We start from the raw sequence: 17,575 nt of genomic DNA, 5'->3' as shown, positions 1-17,575 counted from the left end.
CCAACACAACAAGATCTGTTGTTAAGAGCTGCATACTGTTTTCCAATTGTAAAAACCCTCAACTCCCACCTTCCAAGCTGGCAGGCTGTTAATAATCTTTCATTTCAGCAGCTGCTTTGAATAAGGAGAGGCTAACGGAACTAAACACATTAAAGATACAGCCAGTGTGCCTCTCAGTTGCATGCACTGTTATCAGCAGAGTGTCATGTGTAGTGCATGTCTTCTTACGAAGTGTGGGGTCTGCAGCCTCAAATGAAGCCAACCATTTAATTTTTTTTTTTTTTACATTGCTGGTCGTCATTTGAATCACAGATGAGCTGGAGCCTATCCCAGCTGACTTCAGACAAGAGTCAGGGTACACCCTGGACTGACTGCCAGTCAATAACAGGGCACATATAGACAAACAACCATTCAGACTCATTTCCACACCTATGGATAATTCAGAGTCTAACATTAACCTAACATACATGTTTTGGGGATGTGGGAGGAAACCGTAGAACATGCAGTCTCGTGACTGTGAGGCAGATAACTAACTACTAATGTAAAACCGGACTACAAGCAGCTGAGGCACTGAAAGCATTGCTGCTTTTCACAATAAGAACTCACAAGGGAAAGTACATGTGGTTATGCTGTTCAAAATATTGGTACCTTATTCTTGTGGCCGCTGACCAGACGGACACTGCTGTTGTTCAACCAATCAATGTACCACAAAGTACCTGCAGTGGTGCCCACAATGCCCATGTCCATTGTGTTGTCAAAGGCAGCGCTGACCGTAGTCCCATCTAGCATTATCTCCCGCTTCAACACCACCGATTTCCCACTGCAGGATGGTTGCATAGATCAAAAGACAATCAGCAATGATGGCATTATTCAACATTTTGCGGTTAGTGCCCATAAGGCACACAAAAACAGACTAGCCTCTGTGCATGGAAAGTCTCTGTAAGTGAAATGAATGAAAGCCAAAATGATTACAAACAATTGCATTACTACTGACACGTCTGTCTACTTTGGCTGAAATAAGCTATGAAAATAAATGTTACAAAAATGAGTACCGTATATCTTGACCATTTTCATTTTGTAGAAGTAGCTCTTGCAATAAAAAGCATTGCAGACCACTGCTATATTTATTATGTTGTGTTTGACAGTCAGTGAGTCTTACTGTTAGGCATGCAGCATACTATTTTCGAAATATTAATAAGAAACCAAGTTGCAACAACCTTGTAAAATCTTTGCTGTTTTGAATAGATGATTCATGCATGTCAATTCCATTGAGTGTATTTGCCCAATACTATAAATCCAATACAAAACTATAAATAAGATGTAAAATGCTTTCATGACACCATAACCTTTTTGTAAGCATGTAATTTTACTTTACTGTCCATCCTGAGAAAAACACAAGACCTATCTGTTTCATATGTGTGCATTCAAGAGTCCTCTTTTCCAACATTGGCAGCAGATAGGGTTAATCTCTTCTGCTTAATTTGCCAAATAACTGTTGTGTGTGTGTGTGTGTGTGTGTGTGTGTGGGGGGGGGGGGGGGGGGGGGGTGTTACGTAATACTCAAGCAGACTCCTTTTGTTGGGTCAAAAAAATTATTGGACATAATTACACAATTATTACATAAATATAAGAGAAAAGTGGACTATTTTATTAAATATGGTCATTAAACTTTCGTCTTCACTTACATCAGAGGTGTCCAAACTTTTGCCATCAAGGTCCACAAACAGACAAAATTAACTGAATTCATGGGATTTCTTGTAACATTCAACATGTTAACTCTTCAGTGGTAGTAATGCTGGCTGAGCAGTTTGCGCCGTACTTACGTTGTGTTGTGCACTATACTTGTTAATAAACGGCCATGTGGTCAAAGACAGTGCTACATTTTTATCCACTTTCTCATGCACTCCAAATCATTATTAAAAGATAAGATTTTATTTTTTGTTGCAGGACAATAAAATATGAGTCGCAGGCCATACTTTGGACAAGCCCTGACTTGCATGATGAACCATATTTGATTTTTCTACAATATTTTTTAAAATTTATCTTTATTTTTATTTTTTTAAATCAGTATTTCTGCTGAAATACTGATTTTGTTCAGTAGATGAAGCCTCTGCTGCTACTCACCTGTCTCTACTGCTGAATGCTTTCACCTGAGGTGTCATATCTTGCACAGCTTCTACCTCCCACAGTCGCAGCCAGTGGGTGTTGCTGCCTGTCAACAGCCTGTTCCCTCGACACAGCAGAATGCCTTCAGAGCAACCACATCAAATACCCTTTCAGAAACTGGGGACCAGTATACAGGTACATGCAAATGGCAATGGTTTGGGTTGCAGAAATGTTAAGATGCTTGAAAAAGCCACACAGTCATCAAATTATACTTCCAAAATATGTACCAATCTCGCCCTCATCGGCCTCCCACGTCATGAAGCAGCTCTGTGTCTTGATGTCCCAGACGCAAAGATGTCCTCGGTTGGTGGCGGTGAAAAGTAAAGAATTGTTATGGTAGCATACAGCTGTCATCTCCACATTGCCAACCTCTGCTGGTGCCCTCGCTGTCATAACCTAATAGTCGGAAAGGTGTGATCAGTCCTTGTGTTTGAACGCCTGACGCAGTATTTCTGTAGTCATTTACCTTGAGGTCTACATCCTGCCCGCTGCTGTGAATGAAGCCGAAGTATATACTTTGGCTGCCCACACAGGCAAGCTGGGCGGCTTCAGAGGGGCTGAAGGCTGCGTCGTGAATCGGCCCTGAAACGGTCACGCCAGAGAGCATCTGAAAGGTCTTGCTGCTCCACAGAGCCACCACTGGGTCCGAGAAGTCTCCTAGCAGGGTGTTGTCAAGAGCAGATCATCTTAGGTCCCAAAATAGCACTTCGTATACTGCCATAAGAAATGTTCGTTTTGAACTTTTTTTTCCCCCCCACTAACCTACGGAGAGAAAGAAGCAATCATCTTTGGAGAACGCAAGACTCTGCACTGCCGCTCTGTGGTAGGAAATGGTATTCAGACAAGCTCCACTCTGGATGTCCCAAATGCAAATGAGGCTTCTGCCATTACATTTGCTGGCTGCAGACGCCAGTAACTGGACAGAAAAACAGAAACAATGCAGGATCTGAACTTTGCTTCATCATTATTACTGTAAAAGCTTTGCTTCTTCCTACTCCTTTTGGACATGTGGAACTGTGAAAGGATGATTCATGAGATGTATTCCATTGTCACCTTCATGTTCAAATAAACTAAACCAAACCAAACCATACCGAAAGTAGCTGCACCACATATTTAGTCAACTACACGTGAAAAACCTGGTATTAAAGGTGCCCTATTTTGCAAAATAGACTTTTTAATGATATTCCTAGCCTGTTTATGACCACCGGACGGTCGTTTTTGAAGTTCAAGGTTTTCATGACATCATAAACAAAAAAACAAAAAAACCTACCTCATGGACATACCACCACCTCAACAATTACAATTCCATGAGTAATCCGAATAACCTGACTACAAAAAAGAATTGAGTAATTTTCTCTGCCTCAAAGAATCGTCATGTGTGCTTTCGTCACTAATGCAGAGGAAGAAGCGAATGTTTGGTTGAAGGAGGGGGAAGATGGAAGAGGCGAGCGAAAATGAAAACAATGATGAAAGAGAAGAAAAATAAAAATACAATTAAAGAAATGACTGAAAATGTGGAAAGTGTGAGAGCAAGTTGAACACCATGACGTGTACTCATTGTAATGTGGCACTTACATACCACAACAGCACATCTTTGATATTGCAGCATTTCCAAAGACACCCAGAATAGAGCGAAAGACAAAGTACCTCTCATTATTCTCAAATAATCTGTCTCGTCTCTCGACTATTTTGAAGGAAGCAGAAAATGTTCCCTTGACAGATAGCTTTCTCTTAATTATGACTACTGTCAAATGTGTGGCTATTTTATTAGAATGGTATGCCCTTAAGGTTAATGTGACTTAGGGTTTATAATCTGCAAAAAGACAGATGTATGTGTCTGCTGGTGAAATTGACTTACAAATAGATTCAAGACTCAAATATGTTTTTTGTCCAACCAATTGGAGAGTGCGTAGAGAGAGAGTGCTTTCTTTCTTGCAGCACCACCCACTCATTAAGTTCTAAAGCTTCAAAATAGAAACTGGCTACAAAATGCGAGACACTTGCCTGCAGAGTATTTCAGCAGATATCTCTTTGGTTTCTGATGGTCTACACTGTAAATGAGGATATACTTGCTCGTCTGTGGTGACACTTTCAAGTGGAGACTATTAATTGGCTGTATTTGGTCAACTTTACATTGAAATATAGCTCTGCAGTGACCTAAAATTTTCTCGCTGGGGGGCATTCTCTGCTGAAATGTTTGTACTACTGTACATCCCCCCATCACTGTGGTCACTTTCTAGCCATACCTGATAGTGACTTCCTTTGTAACCACTGCATTAATTAGTTTTTGTATTTGGTTGCTGTTTTGTGTATACAGTAGACGCCCCTACAATGTAAATAATTTGTTCCGAGAACGTTTATGTTATAGGGTTTTTATGTTATACGAAGCGCGTAAATACATGTAAATAGCCTAATCCGTTCCAAGATCTTCCCAAACTCACCCCTTTGGCACTTCAAAATATTCAAAGTCCACCAAATATGGTGGGATATTATAAGAAAACTTTAGCATAAACATAGTACAGTGACATTCCAATATAAAATAAGGTAATAAATAAGATTACTGTAAATGAATAAAACTGAAAAACAAAAACAATCGTACCGTTCACGAGATGTCTTGATCAGGAGCGCAAGTGGAGGCAGGAAGAAGGAGGAGGACTAGCCTGAGTCTAAACGCAACTCATAGAGTCTAAGAGTCAGCTGGTCTCAGACAAACATACACGGACTACACGATAATGCTGTGTGCAAAATTTTAATTTGTAATTTAACTTACTTGTTTAAGTTAGTTTCAGGGGAACTACAAAGAGGAAGGAGGTTGAAGGGACAAGCCTGTCTCTCACACAAACTCACGTACGTGCTGTATTAACTCAGCCAATGAGATGAGAGCGTAGGCGGTGCCCCGATAATCAGCCAATGAGATGAGAGCGGAGGCGGTGCCCCGATAATCAGCCAATGACAGCATGATGCGTCAGAAGGCGTCACCAAGCGTTAGTCTGAACTTGCACCGACTTGAGGCATTAATAAAGTTGATTGAAAAAAAAAAAAAGACTAGCATTGACTTGACGCTTTATGTTATATGGAATTTCTTCTGTAATACGATGCAAAAACTTTACACAAATTCTTTATGTTCAGTGGAATTTATGTAAAAGGAGGTTTATGTTATGCGAGGTACTACTGTACATAGATTTGGTTTTCTTTGACTAAAGATGTACCCGAGTGGGAACAACATGATGCAATTTATACCCCAGCTTTCTGTCTCTGGTGTGTTACATATTTTACTGTAATTTACATTCTAATTACATTTTTATAATAGACAACCATGCCACCTGTAAGGTAATTAATGGGACAGTAGTCTTATCTTTTGATTGTCCACTGAAATGTACCTTAGCATCATTTGAGACTGCAAGACAAGAGATTTCCTCACTGTGGCCCTGAAAATGCCTCTGACATCCTGAGTTAAGGTACTCCACCACCACTACACCGCCGCAAGAGTACGCAAATAAACCTGTACCACAAAAAGAAAACAGTTTCAAGAAAGTGCAAAAGTTATTGGTTGGTATTTCAACACTGTAACATTAGGGTAACCTTGACCAGGGCTCCACACCATGTTGCCCCGCCCATTGCCATTGTAACCAATCACGGCTTTCAGCTTCATGCCTGCTTCTGCTGGTTGAGGAGTCATAGCGGCCTAGATAACAGAAACAATCTCACTGAACAAAAACACAGAAAAATAAGTAATACATTTAGATATGCTTGCATCAATGATTTTACCTCATCAAGAGTGGAATCGTTAAAACGTGGTATAAAGTGTCGATAACAATCTGGGCGCAATAGCTTCTTTCCAGGCAAATCTACAAAATGACAAAGATTATGAACAAGCATAAAAAAATATTACTGCCTTTCTTTTTTTCTAATGCTTAACAGGGAAGTTGAGGACTTGCCCTGATGACTGGTGCTCAGGTTTGTGATATCGCTTAGTTCTGTGATCTTGAGGAAGGATGTGGCGGGCTTGGGGTTACAGCTGGGATTTGAACCAGTGGCTGTGACTGGAATGAACAGGGTTGCGGCATTACAAGAGAGTGAGAGAATATGCCTGAAGATGGCATTTAACACAGCTACAAACTTGAATCTAGTTTTGATACAGGCGATGGCTGTAACTCTGTTGCGAGGCACCGATCTACTTGGAGCTTGGCAATGTATTATCTGGAGACTTGAAGTATTTGTACTTGACAACTTGTGAGTGAAGTGTTAATATCCGTACAACTTAAGTTACATGTCAATCATGGCAAAGGCATTATGAGTCAATTGAAATTATTCCGTTTAGTCATATTACCAATACGGTGACGAGTGAGTTTGATGAAACAGTGAGGTATTACCTTCCCGCTCGATTTCTTGGGTGTCCGTGGCACTCACATCCAGTGGCGGTGGAGGAGAGAAGGGAAGAGGCGCACTTTGTCTAGGCATCCCATTGCAGGCTTGTACCTCACCTACAGCTTGCATTTTAAATGGTCAATCAGATCATGTGTGAAATAAATAGGAGTCACAATGGTAAGGTAACGAAGAACCCAACTGTACCTGAGGAGGCTGCAGAGGAGGATCGTGATGGTAAACTGTGGGTAAAGACGAGAATTTTGACCATTAGATAAGGGACATACAAAGGAGTAAAAAAGTGTCCCCCCACCCCTTCCTGATTTATTATGTTTTGCTTGTCTGTCACACTTAAATGTTTCAGATCATGAAACAAATTTAAATAATAGTCAATGACAACAAAAGTGAACACAAAATGCAGTTTTGTGTTCGGCTTGCATGGCAGAGTTTCAAGACAAAAACCACTGCTGATCAAAAAGAACAAAGAACAAAAAGCTTGTCTCAATTTTGCTATATGTAGTATCTTAGCCTTAACAGAGCCAGGACACCCCCTGTGTGAAAGGGAATTTCACGATGCCACGACTGAGACTCTCTGCCCTGCTGTGCCCTCTTAGTTTTGCCAGAAAACATCTTGATGGCCCCTAAGACTTTTGGGAAAATACTGGTCTGACGAGACAAAAGTCAAGTTTTTGGAAGGTGTGTGTCCCATTACATCTGGTGTTAAAGTAAAGCCGCAATTCAGAAAAAGAACATCATACCAACAATAAAATATGGTGGTGGTAGTGTGATGGTCTGGGGCTGTTTTGCTGCTTCAGGACCTTGAAGACTTGCTGTGATAAATGGAACCATGAATTCTGCTGTCTACCAAAAATCCTGAAGGAGAATGTCCGACCATCTGTTTGTGACCTCAAGCTGAAACCAACTTGGGTTCTGCAGCAGGACAATGATCCAAAACACACCAGCAAGTCCACCTCTGAATTGCTTAAGAAAAACAAAATGAAGACTTTCGAGTGGCCTAGTCAAAGTCCTGACCTGAATCCTATTGAGATGCTGTGGCATGACCTCAAAAAGGCGAATCTTGCTGGAAAACCCTCCAATGTGGCTGAATTACAACAATTCTGCAAAGACGAGTGAGCCAAATTCCTCTACAGCGCTGGAAGAGACTCATTCAAAGATATCACAAATGCTTCTTTGCAGTTGTTGCTGCTAAGGGTGGCCCAACCAGTTATTAGGTTTAGGGGGCAATCACTTTTTTACACAGGAGCATGTAGGTTAATAATAAACAGTTTCATTTAACAACTGCATTTTGTGTTCAGTTGTGTTGTCATTGACTAATATTCACATTTGTTTGATGACCTGAAACATTTAAGTATGACAAAGGCAAACACTTTTTCACAGCACTGTATACAGTACAACAAAAAACAAACATTTAATAGTGATAAGTACCAGTGGGCAAGCAGCAAGTCAACAGGGTGTGCCAGGAAGTCCCACAGAAATATGGCGTCCCCAACTGAGACCACGCCCAATTGGCCAGGGGTAAAGCTCACCTGGTTGATGGGCTGACTATGACCTATAAACATCTGGTTAACAAAAGACATGCTTGAGTTTCTCCTGATACAATACAAGGCTATACCTTACGTTCAATAAAAAGAAAGCACACTTATGACAGAACTGAACAGCAACAGCAACATACAGTAATTCACAAAATCAGGAATGTTCATAAATATCACATTACCATACTAGTAAAACACACAAGTGAATAGGAGTTGAAAAAAGAAGTAGGTAAACTGGAATCAGTGGCAGTCTAAAATATGTAAATGAATTGCTTTCCAAGTACCTGTGAGTTCATATGAAGCCGCATGTTATAATCCCACACTTTGACAGCGTTGTGTCCTGCTGTTACCAAGAATCGTCTGTCTTCGCTCACAGCCAGAGAGGAACACCAGTGCTTGTGCACTTTGGACACCTGTCAGGAAGAAAAGTAGTCAGTTAAATCATTCCATTGTCAGGAAAGACATTTTTGTGGACAGAAAATACTCAGCTACTATGTGTGCCTGTTACCTGCCGGAGCAGACAGCCCGTCTTGGTGTTAACCCAGAGGATTTTGTTAGAAGATGTAGCTACTAACAAATGCTCAGGGGAGGCTGAGGAGAAGCAGACCTTCAGCGCAGAATCCAGAAAGTTGCTCTCCGCATCCAAAATACTTACATCGACACGGAGAGACTAGATGAGGAGGAAAACATACGAGGCAACGTGAAGAATGCCACATAAGGAGAAGAAAGCTCTCTTCAGCTCTTTTCAGTCAATTCAATATCCATTAATATTCAAATGCATTACTTTATACACATACCAGCGAGAACATGAAGAACAACTATGAATACAAACAAAAACAAATAATACTTACAAAAAATAAACAATGATAATAATAATAATAAATCAACAACTGTGTCTCTTCAGCGTCCGACCACCAGAAGCGAGGGAAAATAACCTGTCCTCTCCCTCACTTGTTTGTTCAACTTTTGAGTGATGAGGCACTCAAACGATCCTGTGTGAAGTTCCAGGTTTTTATCATGTCATGAATGAAAAACCTCCTTCCTCATGGACAAGATACCTCCTCTGAAACGACCCTAGCTAGAAGAGCCTGCCACTTATATACGCTCTGCGCGTCAAAGAGGTCAACTTCGTAGAAAAGCGGGCTTCGTGCCACATCTTAATATAAAGACTAAGGCTCTATCAACTATCTGTCATTTAGCTACAGATGTGGGAGCTGTAAGTTTTATGATTTGTTTTTTCTCCAGCAAATATTGTAGGTCAGCAACCTGCGGCTCTTAAGCCTCCTTGTTGCAGCTTCCTTTGCCGAGCATGGTGATCTTTTTAACAAGGGGAGTAGGGGACATGTGCATTTTTTAAAAGAATGTGAAATATCCGACTCACCGCAAGTCTGTGAATGCATCTAGACTGCATTCTGACTGCTGATTGAATGAGCAAGGGAAGGGGAGGTTGGCTAGTGTATGCAGTGAGTCTCACTGCGTGGGAGAGAAAAACAGGTGACGTTTGAGTTTTGAGTTGAGTCTGAAGCAGGTAACTGCGCAGAAACGAAAGCATAGCAATATTGTTTTATAATGAGAAGCGCGTTGTAGCTATGTGCTCGCAGCCCGTGACACGCTAATCTCCGAGGTGGTGACTCAAGGAGAGGCAGATAGTGTGCCGTGGGAGCTGACCATGCACTCACCGTTCAGAACAATATATTGTTTAATTTTTACGTCTCCAGAAAAATCTCTCAACATTAGGAATTCCCTACATTTGTCGATAGTGGCTTTTGAGAAAATAAGTCACCAAAGTTTGGAAAGTCGCCAGATTTAGCAAGAAAATGGCCAACTTGGCAACACTGAGATGGGAAGGAGGGGGAAGCCATTCACAGATGGCGAATACATGAAAGAATCCATCCATTTTCTATGTCACTTATCTTCACTAGGGTCTTGGGTATGCTGGAGCCTATCCCAGCTGACTTCGGGCGAGAGGTGGGGTACACCCTGGAATGGTCACCAGCCAATGGCAGGGCACATATAGACAAACAACCGTTCACACTCACATTCATACCTATGGACAATTCAGAGCCTCCAATTAACCTAACATGCATGTTTTTGGAATGTGGGAGGAAACCGGAGTACTCTGAGAAAACCCACGCACGCAAGGGGAGAACATGCAAACTCCACACAGAGATATATCAGAGCATCTATTCTCTGAATTAAAAAATAAACAGGAAATTATTCAGAAAATGAAAGAATGCCTCTTGCAAAGACAGTCAAGGACAGGATCAATAGAATGGTTATTGATGACAATTCAGCGCAGGCGTAAAAAATATTAGCAAACAACACTGGTATGTGAACTTCATCCATCCATCCATCCATCCATCTTCTACCGCTTATCCGAGATCGGGTTGCGGGGGCAGCAGCCTAAGCAGGGAGGCCCAGATTTTCCTCTCGCCGGCCAATTGATCCAGCACCTCCCGGCGGATCCCGAGGCCTTCCCAGGCCAGTTGGGAGACAGTCTTTCCAACGTTTCCTGGGTCTTCCCTGAGGACTTCTACCAGCCGGACTTGCCCTGAACACCTCCCCAGGGAGGTGTCCGTGAGGCATCCTGACCAGATGCCCAAGCCACATTATCTGGCTCCTCTCAATGCGGAGGAGTAGCGGTTTTACTCCGAGTCTCTCCCGGATGACAGCGTTTCTCATCTTATCTCTACAGGATAAGGTGAGCCACCCTACGGAGAAAACTTATTTCGGCCGCTTGTACCCGCAATCTTGTCCTTTCGGTCACTACCCAAAGCTCATGACCATAGGTGAGGGTAGGAACGTAGATCGACCGGTAAATTGAGAGCTATGCCTTTCGGCTTAGCTCTCTCTTGACCACAACAAACCAATGTAGAGTCCGCATCACTGCAGACGCCGCACCAATTCGCTTGTCGATCTCGCGTTCCATCCTTCCCTCACTCGTGAACAAGACCCCGAGGTACCTAAACTCCTCCACTTGGGGCAGGATCTCATCCCCGATTCGGAGATGGCACTCCACCCTTTTCCGGGCGAGGCTGGCGGAGTCCAACCCTCACTGGAAATGGGTCCGACTTATTGCCAGCAATGCAAACCAAACTCTGACACCGGTCATACAGGGAACAAACAGCCTGAATTAGCTGTTCCCATACTCCTGGAGTACTTCCCACAGAATTCCTCAAGGAACACGGTCGAATGCCTTCTCCAAGTCCACAAAACACATTTAGACAGGTTGGGCAAACTCCCATGCACCCTCAAGGACCCTGCTGAGAGTGTAGTGCTGGTCCACAGTTCCACGACCAGACTGTAAAACACACTGCTCCTCCTGAATCTGTGATTCAACTATCCGGCGGATCCTCCTCTCCAGAACCCTTGGATAAACCCTCCCAGAAAGGCTGAAGAATGTGATTCCACGATAGTTGGAACACACCCTCCAATCCCCTTTCTGAAAAAGGGGGACCCATGTTGTCTCTTTGGGCTGTGCCCGGCCGGGCCTCATGGTTATAGGCCCGGCCACCAGACGCTCGCCATCGTGCCCCTCCTCCAGGCCTGGCTCCAGAGAGCGTCAATATGTACCAAAATGACCTTCATGCATAACAATGCACCATCTCATAATGCAAAGAATACCTACCTCTGTCATTGACTGTTATGGGCATAAAAGGAGAGAAACTCATGGTTTGGGCCCCTTTTTCCCCTGGCCTCAACCCAACTGAGAACCTATGGAGCATCGTCAAGTAAAAAGAATCTAGGGCGGGAGGCAGACCACAACAAAACAGCAGCTGTGGGAGGCTATTCTGGCATATTGCAAAGAAATTCAAGCAGAAACACACCTAAAATTCACAAGTTAAATTTAAGAATTGTAGAGGTTGTAGCAAAGAAAGGATCTCATGTTAACATGTAACTTGGCCTGTTAAAATGTTAGTGATTGAAATAGCTTTTGCTTTCAGTAAATATGACCTCCTTATGCTGCAAATTCAACAAATGACAATTTTCAGTTCTTAACAACCAGTGAAATGCTTTGAACCTCTGTTGTGCATAATAATGTTGAACAGTGCATTTTAAGTTTTTATTTTTGGAAAAAAAAAAGTTATTGAAAAAAAAGTTATCATTGGGAGACTTGTTCAATAACATTTTGAAAAAAAAATACTGTTATCCTTGGGAGGTTTGTTCAGTAACATTCAAATTGTACTCTAAAGGTTGATGACTTAAAAATTCTGACTACAATTTATACTGACTTGTTAGCAAAATCAGAAAAATATAATTTGCATAATAATTTGGAACACATTGTAAAGTGCATTATAGTAGTACATAAGTGGCAACAGTGCTGAAAGTTACCTCTTCTAGTGACAGAGCGTCAGCCAAGGTAACTGTGTACTCAGAGGGGCCAACAAAAGCCAGACAGCGGCTGTCACTGCTCACTGTAAGGGCATCTGGAGCACGGCCAGTGCCTCGGGCCACCACACCACCTAGACCATCACGTTTAGAAGGAATAAATCAGTGTTTCTATGTCTGTCTAATGTTTGACCTTAACTAAAAAAATAAAAGGGATTAAGGGTTTCCACATTTTAATTGGCTACCTAGTTGATAGCCAACATATACAGTATAAAATGTCAAGTTTAATCTCTTACATCAATTAACCTTAGGTGTATTGTACATTTGGCACAGTGTATACACACCAACAACTCTGATCACACGGTTGTCTTTCACTGAAGAGTTGTAGCGTGTGAGAGAGCCCTCGGAGCCAGCGCTGTACATCGAGTTTCCATTGGGAGCAAAGGCAAGACCAACCACATCACCTCGATGATGACTATTATAATGGGATGGCGATAAACACACAGAAAAAAAATCACTGTCGTCACGGTCTGCTGATGTTTACGTTTTCAATAAACAACATTTGTCAGCGCTATGCAATATGCCTGACTCAAAACATCCAAACTGTCAATCATATACAGCAACATGCCTCATATTTAAGATCAAGGCTATGAACATACTGATAGACGCAAATAAAACATGTCTCCTTCATGCAAATTTTTATCATGCTGCTTAATTTAAAATGTGGTCATACATACTTGTGTTCAGCCATGAGCTTTCCACAGGAGATATCAAAGACTCTGACAATTCCAGAGCTGAAACCACAAGAGAAGATCTGCTGGCTGGGATGAAAGGCAACTGAGCAGGGCCTATCCTCCGACACAAAGTCATACAGCTAGGAATGTGAGACAACAGGACAGTCTTTTAGCAGTGGAGGGTAACGGTCATGGAAAATAGAGGGTGGAGGGTGGGTGTTTTGTGATTGCTGGGTGGTTGTGTGACTAAGGTCTATAATCAAGATCAGTGTACAAATACATCCCACTGTTTAACCTTGACATAATAGCTCCAGTTATTATTACCAAACATTTAAGAGATACGAACATTATTTTTTTTGCCTCTTGGATGAAATGAGATCCTATTGATTCCTGCTTGCTATAAAATGTGATAAACTGACCTGATGCAAGGAGTCCATGGACCAAATGCGTACTGTGCCGTCTGAAGAAGCGGTTGTGAGATGTCGGTGAATACCATCAACACTGAAGCCAAGCACGGTGTCTGTGTGTGACCTCATCAGCGTGCTGTAACCCCGGCTGGTCACATCGAGGAATCCCAGGTTACCGGTAGAGGTGGTGGCCAGGACCTGCATGCTGTCTGACGATATAGACACCACACTTACAGGTCCCTCGTGTTCTAGAAAATTAGATTAAGAAAAAAAAATAATAATTGTTATATTCATATAGGAGTATAATACCGGTTCATACCTGACAGCATAACATAAAAAATCCCTAGATACCATGCAAAAAAGCCCCCCAGTGAGTGTGAGCAGCTCAGCTCATTGAATGTAAGTGCTATGATCTTGTAACTTCACTGTTGCTGTTCTGTGAACAATCTTGCCTTTGCTTTCTTGTGTATAAAAAAAAGTAAAAGATTTCAGAACTGATCAATCACCTTACACTTAAATAAGTCATCTATCGAATGTAGCATTCTTGTATGAACACAGAGGGTTCCTTGATAAAAAAATTAATTATAATTAACATTGTGTGACGATTTTAAATCCCACTTGATTTGTTGCCAATGTGCAAGCTTACCCCCTCTCCCAAGCACTCATGCATTAAAGATTAGATCAAGACCTGAAAGTGGGAATATTTATCATGTTCTGCTGCTCGCCTACCAGCTTCGAGGTAGACACCGGAAAAATCCAGAGGCCAGAGCCGCAGGTACCCGTCTTCAGAGCCTGTGGCACAGAAGGATGACGACACGCTGATGCTGTTGATGGCGATACCATGACCTGTATGAAAACAGTTCTTTTTTTTTAGTTTATGAATAACAAACATGTCTTCCCTACACCATATTTAACACTGACATTTGTTAAAAGCCAATTTCTCCTGCTGCTGCACTGGAAACAACCACCTGACATTTCTAATGACAACTCTGGTGTAGTCAATCTCAAAGATGTGGCCGCTCTGGCTGCTGGCAAATCTAAGGTGAGACAGCCAAAGAGGGAAACAGTTCTTAGTTAGATCCTTAAAAATTCTGAGTTGAAGATTGATTTGCTTTCTGACAGAGTTCGATCTTCAAGATGCTGATCAGGGGAGTCTCCTTCCTCAAATGCCACATCAGTGAAGTCCAATGATTTATAATCAGTAAGATTAATTGGACAGGAACGCAGTATGCCATTGCGCACCCTCCACAGACGAATGTTGTCACGACCACATGATACCAGCCTGAAATCACAATCCGACATACAATCACAGAAGCGTGACATTTAATAGTTATAATGCTCTTAACAATACATTTGAAGAGTTTTTAAGAATTTCAAGCAAGTGTACAGGTACCTTGTATCATCAAACTTTGCAATCTTCATGGTTTTAATGTCCACATCTGTTTTTGTCTTGGCTAAGATGCTCACTGCTCCACCGCTGTCAACATTGACCGTCTTCCATACTACAACCAACTGTGAAATAGTGTGGAAAAAAACCCCATTCCAGACAAATATAGCATTTCATTTGAAATGACAACTTCAGTAACCCGTTTGATGCGAGTGTTGCACAGCATCTTTTGCTTCTTTCAAAAACCAAGTGTGTAATTGAGCACTTGAAGCTTTCCAAGGCATCTGAGGCACTTGCCGTTTTACTGTGACTGTCTTTGCCCACTCCGCAAAGGGTTCCACCACTGTATGAGAAGCTGTGAAAAAAAGAAAAAGTACTTAAAAAAAGCAGGGCCTACTACTACACATTTAAGATAACAGCTGGTTACCTGAGTGAGGTTACAGATTGGGTGTGCATCCTGAACATGACCAGACAGTTTCCTTTCAGGTAGTTCCATATTCGAACTACACAGTAATTACCCGTTTGTGCAGAGGCCAGCATTGTAGAGTTGCCATTGAAAGCGAGTGCAGACACCTGCAGGGATACACATTTGAATGTTTAATGCAGTCATCACATGTAGAACATACGCACCAGTGTGCCCTGTTATCATAGAGTTGCTACTGACAGGCAGCAGTGTTGTCTCTCAAATGTGTTTAGATCAAATACAACCTCAGGCTGAGCAAAGCAGACTACAACAGACTCATGGTTAACACAATACATTAGAGTGGTTAGTGTGTGTATTCATTGCAGAACAGAGTTGTAATCCAAAGTGCAGCACAGGGGCACTTTTCAGCCTGCAGCTTGTTTATTGGCCTTGTGCGTAACACATCCCGTGTCCAGCACATAGAGGAAGTAGGGTATCAGAGGGGTTGCAAGTGTCTCGTACTTACAGAGCAAGTGATTCATGACACACAGGTGCCCTCCGTTGGTAGCTTTTGATTCGTAAATGTGGCATGCTACTCGTGCAAGCTAGACGTGCTTCATGTAAGGCCGTCGTAAGTTTCACTTCACCTATACCTAAATTTGATTGGTTTTACCATCTGCCATCACACAGTGTACCAAAGTCGTCCCCTGCATTTAAAATTTTTCTGTATGCAAAGTCAGCATGCCACACATTGGAAGAGGAAGTAATTTACCTTATCAGTGTGGCCGATGAAGAATCTCTGCTCATTAGAGTTTATCTTCATGGAGACGACAATAGCGTGACATGGATAGACCACAGCGTCACCTGACTTGGTCCATAAGGCCTAAAATGTTAAGTACAGTAGACTTCCATAAGTGTTTGACTGAAGGAATATACAGCGTCAGTATATACACCCACCCTCCAATATACAGTAACACCCCTCAAAGCCATCACTTGCTCAACTCAATTCTTACGGAACAATACAGTATGAAACTTGGATGTACTTTAGAGTAGTCAGTAAGCAATGTGCGGTCAAGAGAGGCAGGTGAGGCAGAGCCTGTCTGACACCTGTCATGATGGAAAAAAAATAACATAAAATAAATAATATTTGTGCATTGAAGTGTATTACAAATACACTTTCTGTATGATTACGATTACATTTGCACATTTCCTGACCAAATACTGAGCAGAAACCAAAGCTAAGGCTGCCGCGAGCATCTCTTCCCAGATTCTCAAGCCCTGCCTACCGTGTGTTTTATGTTGGTCCATGGCACCTGCCAGTTTGTTTTTCAGCATGTTGCCAATAACATAATGGTGCAGAAACATTTATTATACACCATGACTTTCTACAGCCTGTGGAATGTCTTTATGTAAGGGTGAAATGATTATTCCTGCTAATCAGACAATAAAATACATAAAAATATCATATGGCCAGCACTGCAGTATTCCCCTCATCCTGAAGGGGGCGGGGTCATGCGTGAGCTGGAAGGTGCTTGTCACTACTGTCCTTCCATAGAGAGGAAAAGCCAGCGTATATTTTTTAAATTTGGTTTTGTTTTTGACCGCATCGGCACCAGCTGTAGAGCACCAAGTCAAATACAATAAAGATATTTTCTTGCTCTGCTGAATGAGTAAATGAAATTAAATGCCAAAAGGAAAGATTATACAGTATATCCAAACTCAGCAGAAGGTGATCAGATTTACAACAAAGCATCAGAACTTTTCCTAGAGGAGAGGGTGCATGTACTTAATATACAATTTTCAATTAATAAAAAAAAAGGTCTAACAAGTATTCGAAAACAACATTTTTAACAAAAGTGAATTATTCTCTTCTTTTTCTTGCTACACTCTTAATGAGCAACCAATAATACGAAAAAAAACTCCGAAGGAGTCTGTGCCTCACCAGCCATGAACCTCAACACACATCACAGTAGTCACAGCAGAATAGATTTACTATCCACTGAAAATGACTTACCACACAGATATTACAGTATTGTTGAAAAAGCTGGCAACACAAGAGAGTAGCAAGTTGCCAATAGTCAAGCAAGCTGGTGGAAGATGATGGTCTGGGATGGCATGAGTGCTGTCGGCACTGGGGAGCTGTGGTTCATTGAGGGAAGCATGAATTCCAACATGTATGGTGAGATCACATCCCATTCCAACATGGTAACAAGACCAAACACACCTCCAAG

General features: G+C 41.9%; 1 protein-coding gene across 3 annotated transcripts in view; it reads right to left on the bottom strand.

Annotated features, from left to right (window-relative positions):
* wdr90 (WD repeat domain 90) overlaps window positions 1-17,575 on the bottom strand; it is a 30,328-nt gene that overhangs the window by 6,430 nt on the left and 6,323 nt on the right. Inside the window, exons 11-36 of one of the 3 annotated variants that reach the window (XM_054768708.1) lie at window positions 16,117-16,227; window positions 15,369-15,514; window positions 15,239-15,296; window positions 14,948-15,066; window positions 14,675-14,836; window positions 14,476-14,591; window positions 14,284-14,400; window positions 13,567-13,802; window positions 13,151-13,287; window positions 12,758-12,888; window positions 12,417-12,547; window positions 8,740-8,754; window positions 8,593-8,691; window positions 8,369-8,497; window positions 7,978-8,111; window positions 6,739-6,773; window positions 6,540-6,656; window positions 6,105-6,209; window positions 5,935-6,014; window positions 5,749-5,851; window positions 5,547-5,668; window positions 2,929-3,082; window positions 2,633-2,823; window positions 2,394-2,562; window positions 2,125-2,248; window positions 649-820 (exon numbers count right to left, since the gene is read on the bottom strand). In XM_054768708.1, the coding sequence (XP_054624683.1) occupies window positions 649-820; window positions 2,125-2,248; window positions 2,394-2,562; window positions 2,633-2,823; window positions 2,929-3,082; window positions 5,547-5,668; window positions 5,749-5,851; window positions 5,935-6,014; window positions 6,105-6,209; window positions 6,540-6,656; window positions 6,739-6,773; window positions 7,978-8,111; window positions 8,369-8,497; window positions 8,593-8,691; window positions 8,740-8,754; window positions 12,417-12,547; window positions 12,758-12,888; window positions 13,151-13,287; window positions 13,567-13,802; window positions 14,284-14,400; window positions 14,476-14,591; window positions 14,675-14,836; window positions 14,948-15,066; window positions 15,239-15,296; window positions 15,369-15,514; window positions 16,117-16,227 (3,213 nt within the window). Of the gene's footprint in view, window positions 1-648; window positions 821-2,124; window positions 2,249-2,393; window positions 2,563-2,632; window positions 2,824-2,928; window positions 3,083-5,546; window positions 5,669-5,748; window positions 5,852-5,934; window positions 6,015-6,104; window positions 6,210-6,539; window positions 6,657-6,738; window positions 6,774-7,977; window positions 8,112-8,368; window positions 8,498-8,592; window positions 8,755-12,416; window positions 12,548-12,757; window positions 12,889-13,150; window positions 13,288-13,566; window positions 13,803-14,283; window positions 14,401-14,475; window positions 14,592-14,674; window positions 14,837-14,947; window positions 15,067-15,238; window positions 15,297-15,368; window positions 15,515-16,116; window positions 16,228-17,358; window positions 17,484-17,575 lie in introns of all 3 variants that reach the window. The other 2 variants (XM_054768709.1, XM_054768707.1) reach the window with 2 other exon arrangements.

This window comes from Dunckerocampus dactyliophorus, chromosome 2 (assembly GCF_027744805.1).
Source record: "Dunckerocampus dactyliophorus isolate RoL2022-P2 chromosome 2, RoL_Ddac_1.1, whole genome shotgun sequence".
In the NCBI taxonomy this organism is placed as follows: Eukaryota; Metazoa; Chordata; class Actinopteri; order Syngnathiformes; family Syngnathidae; genus Dunckerocampus; species Dunckerocampus dactyliophorus.
The sequence above is the reverse complement of the archived record's forward strand: the minus strand, read 5'-3'. Positions and strand labels throughout refer to the sequence as shown.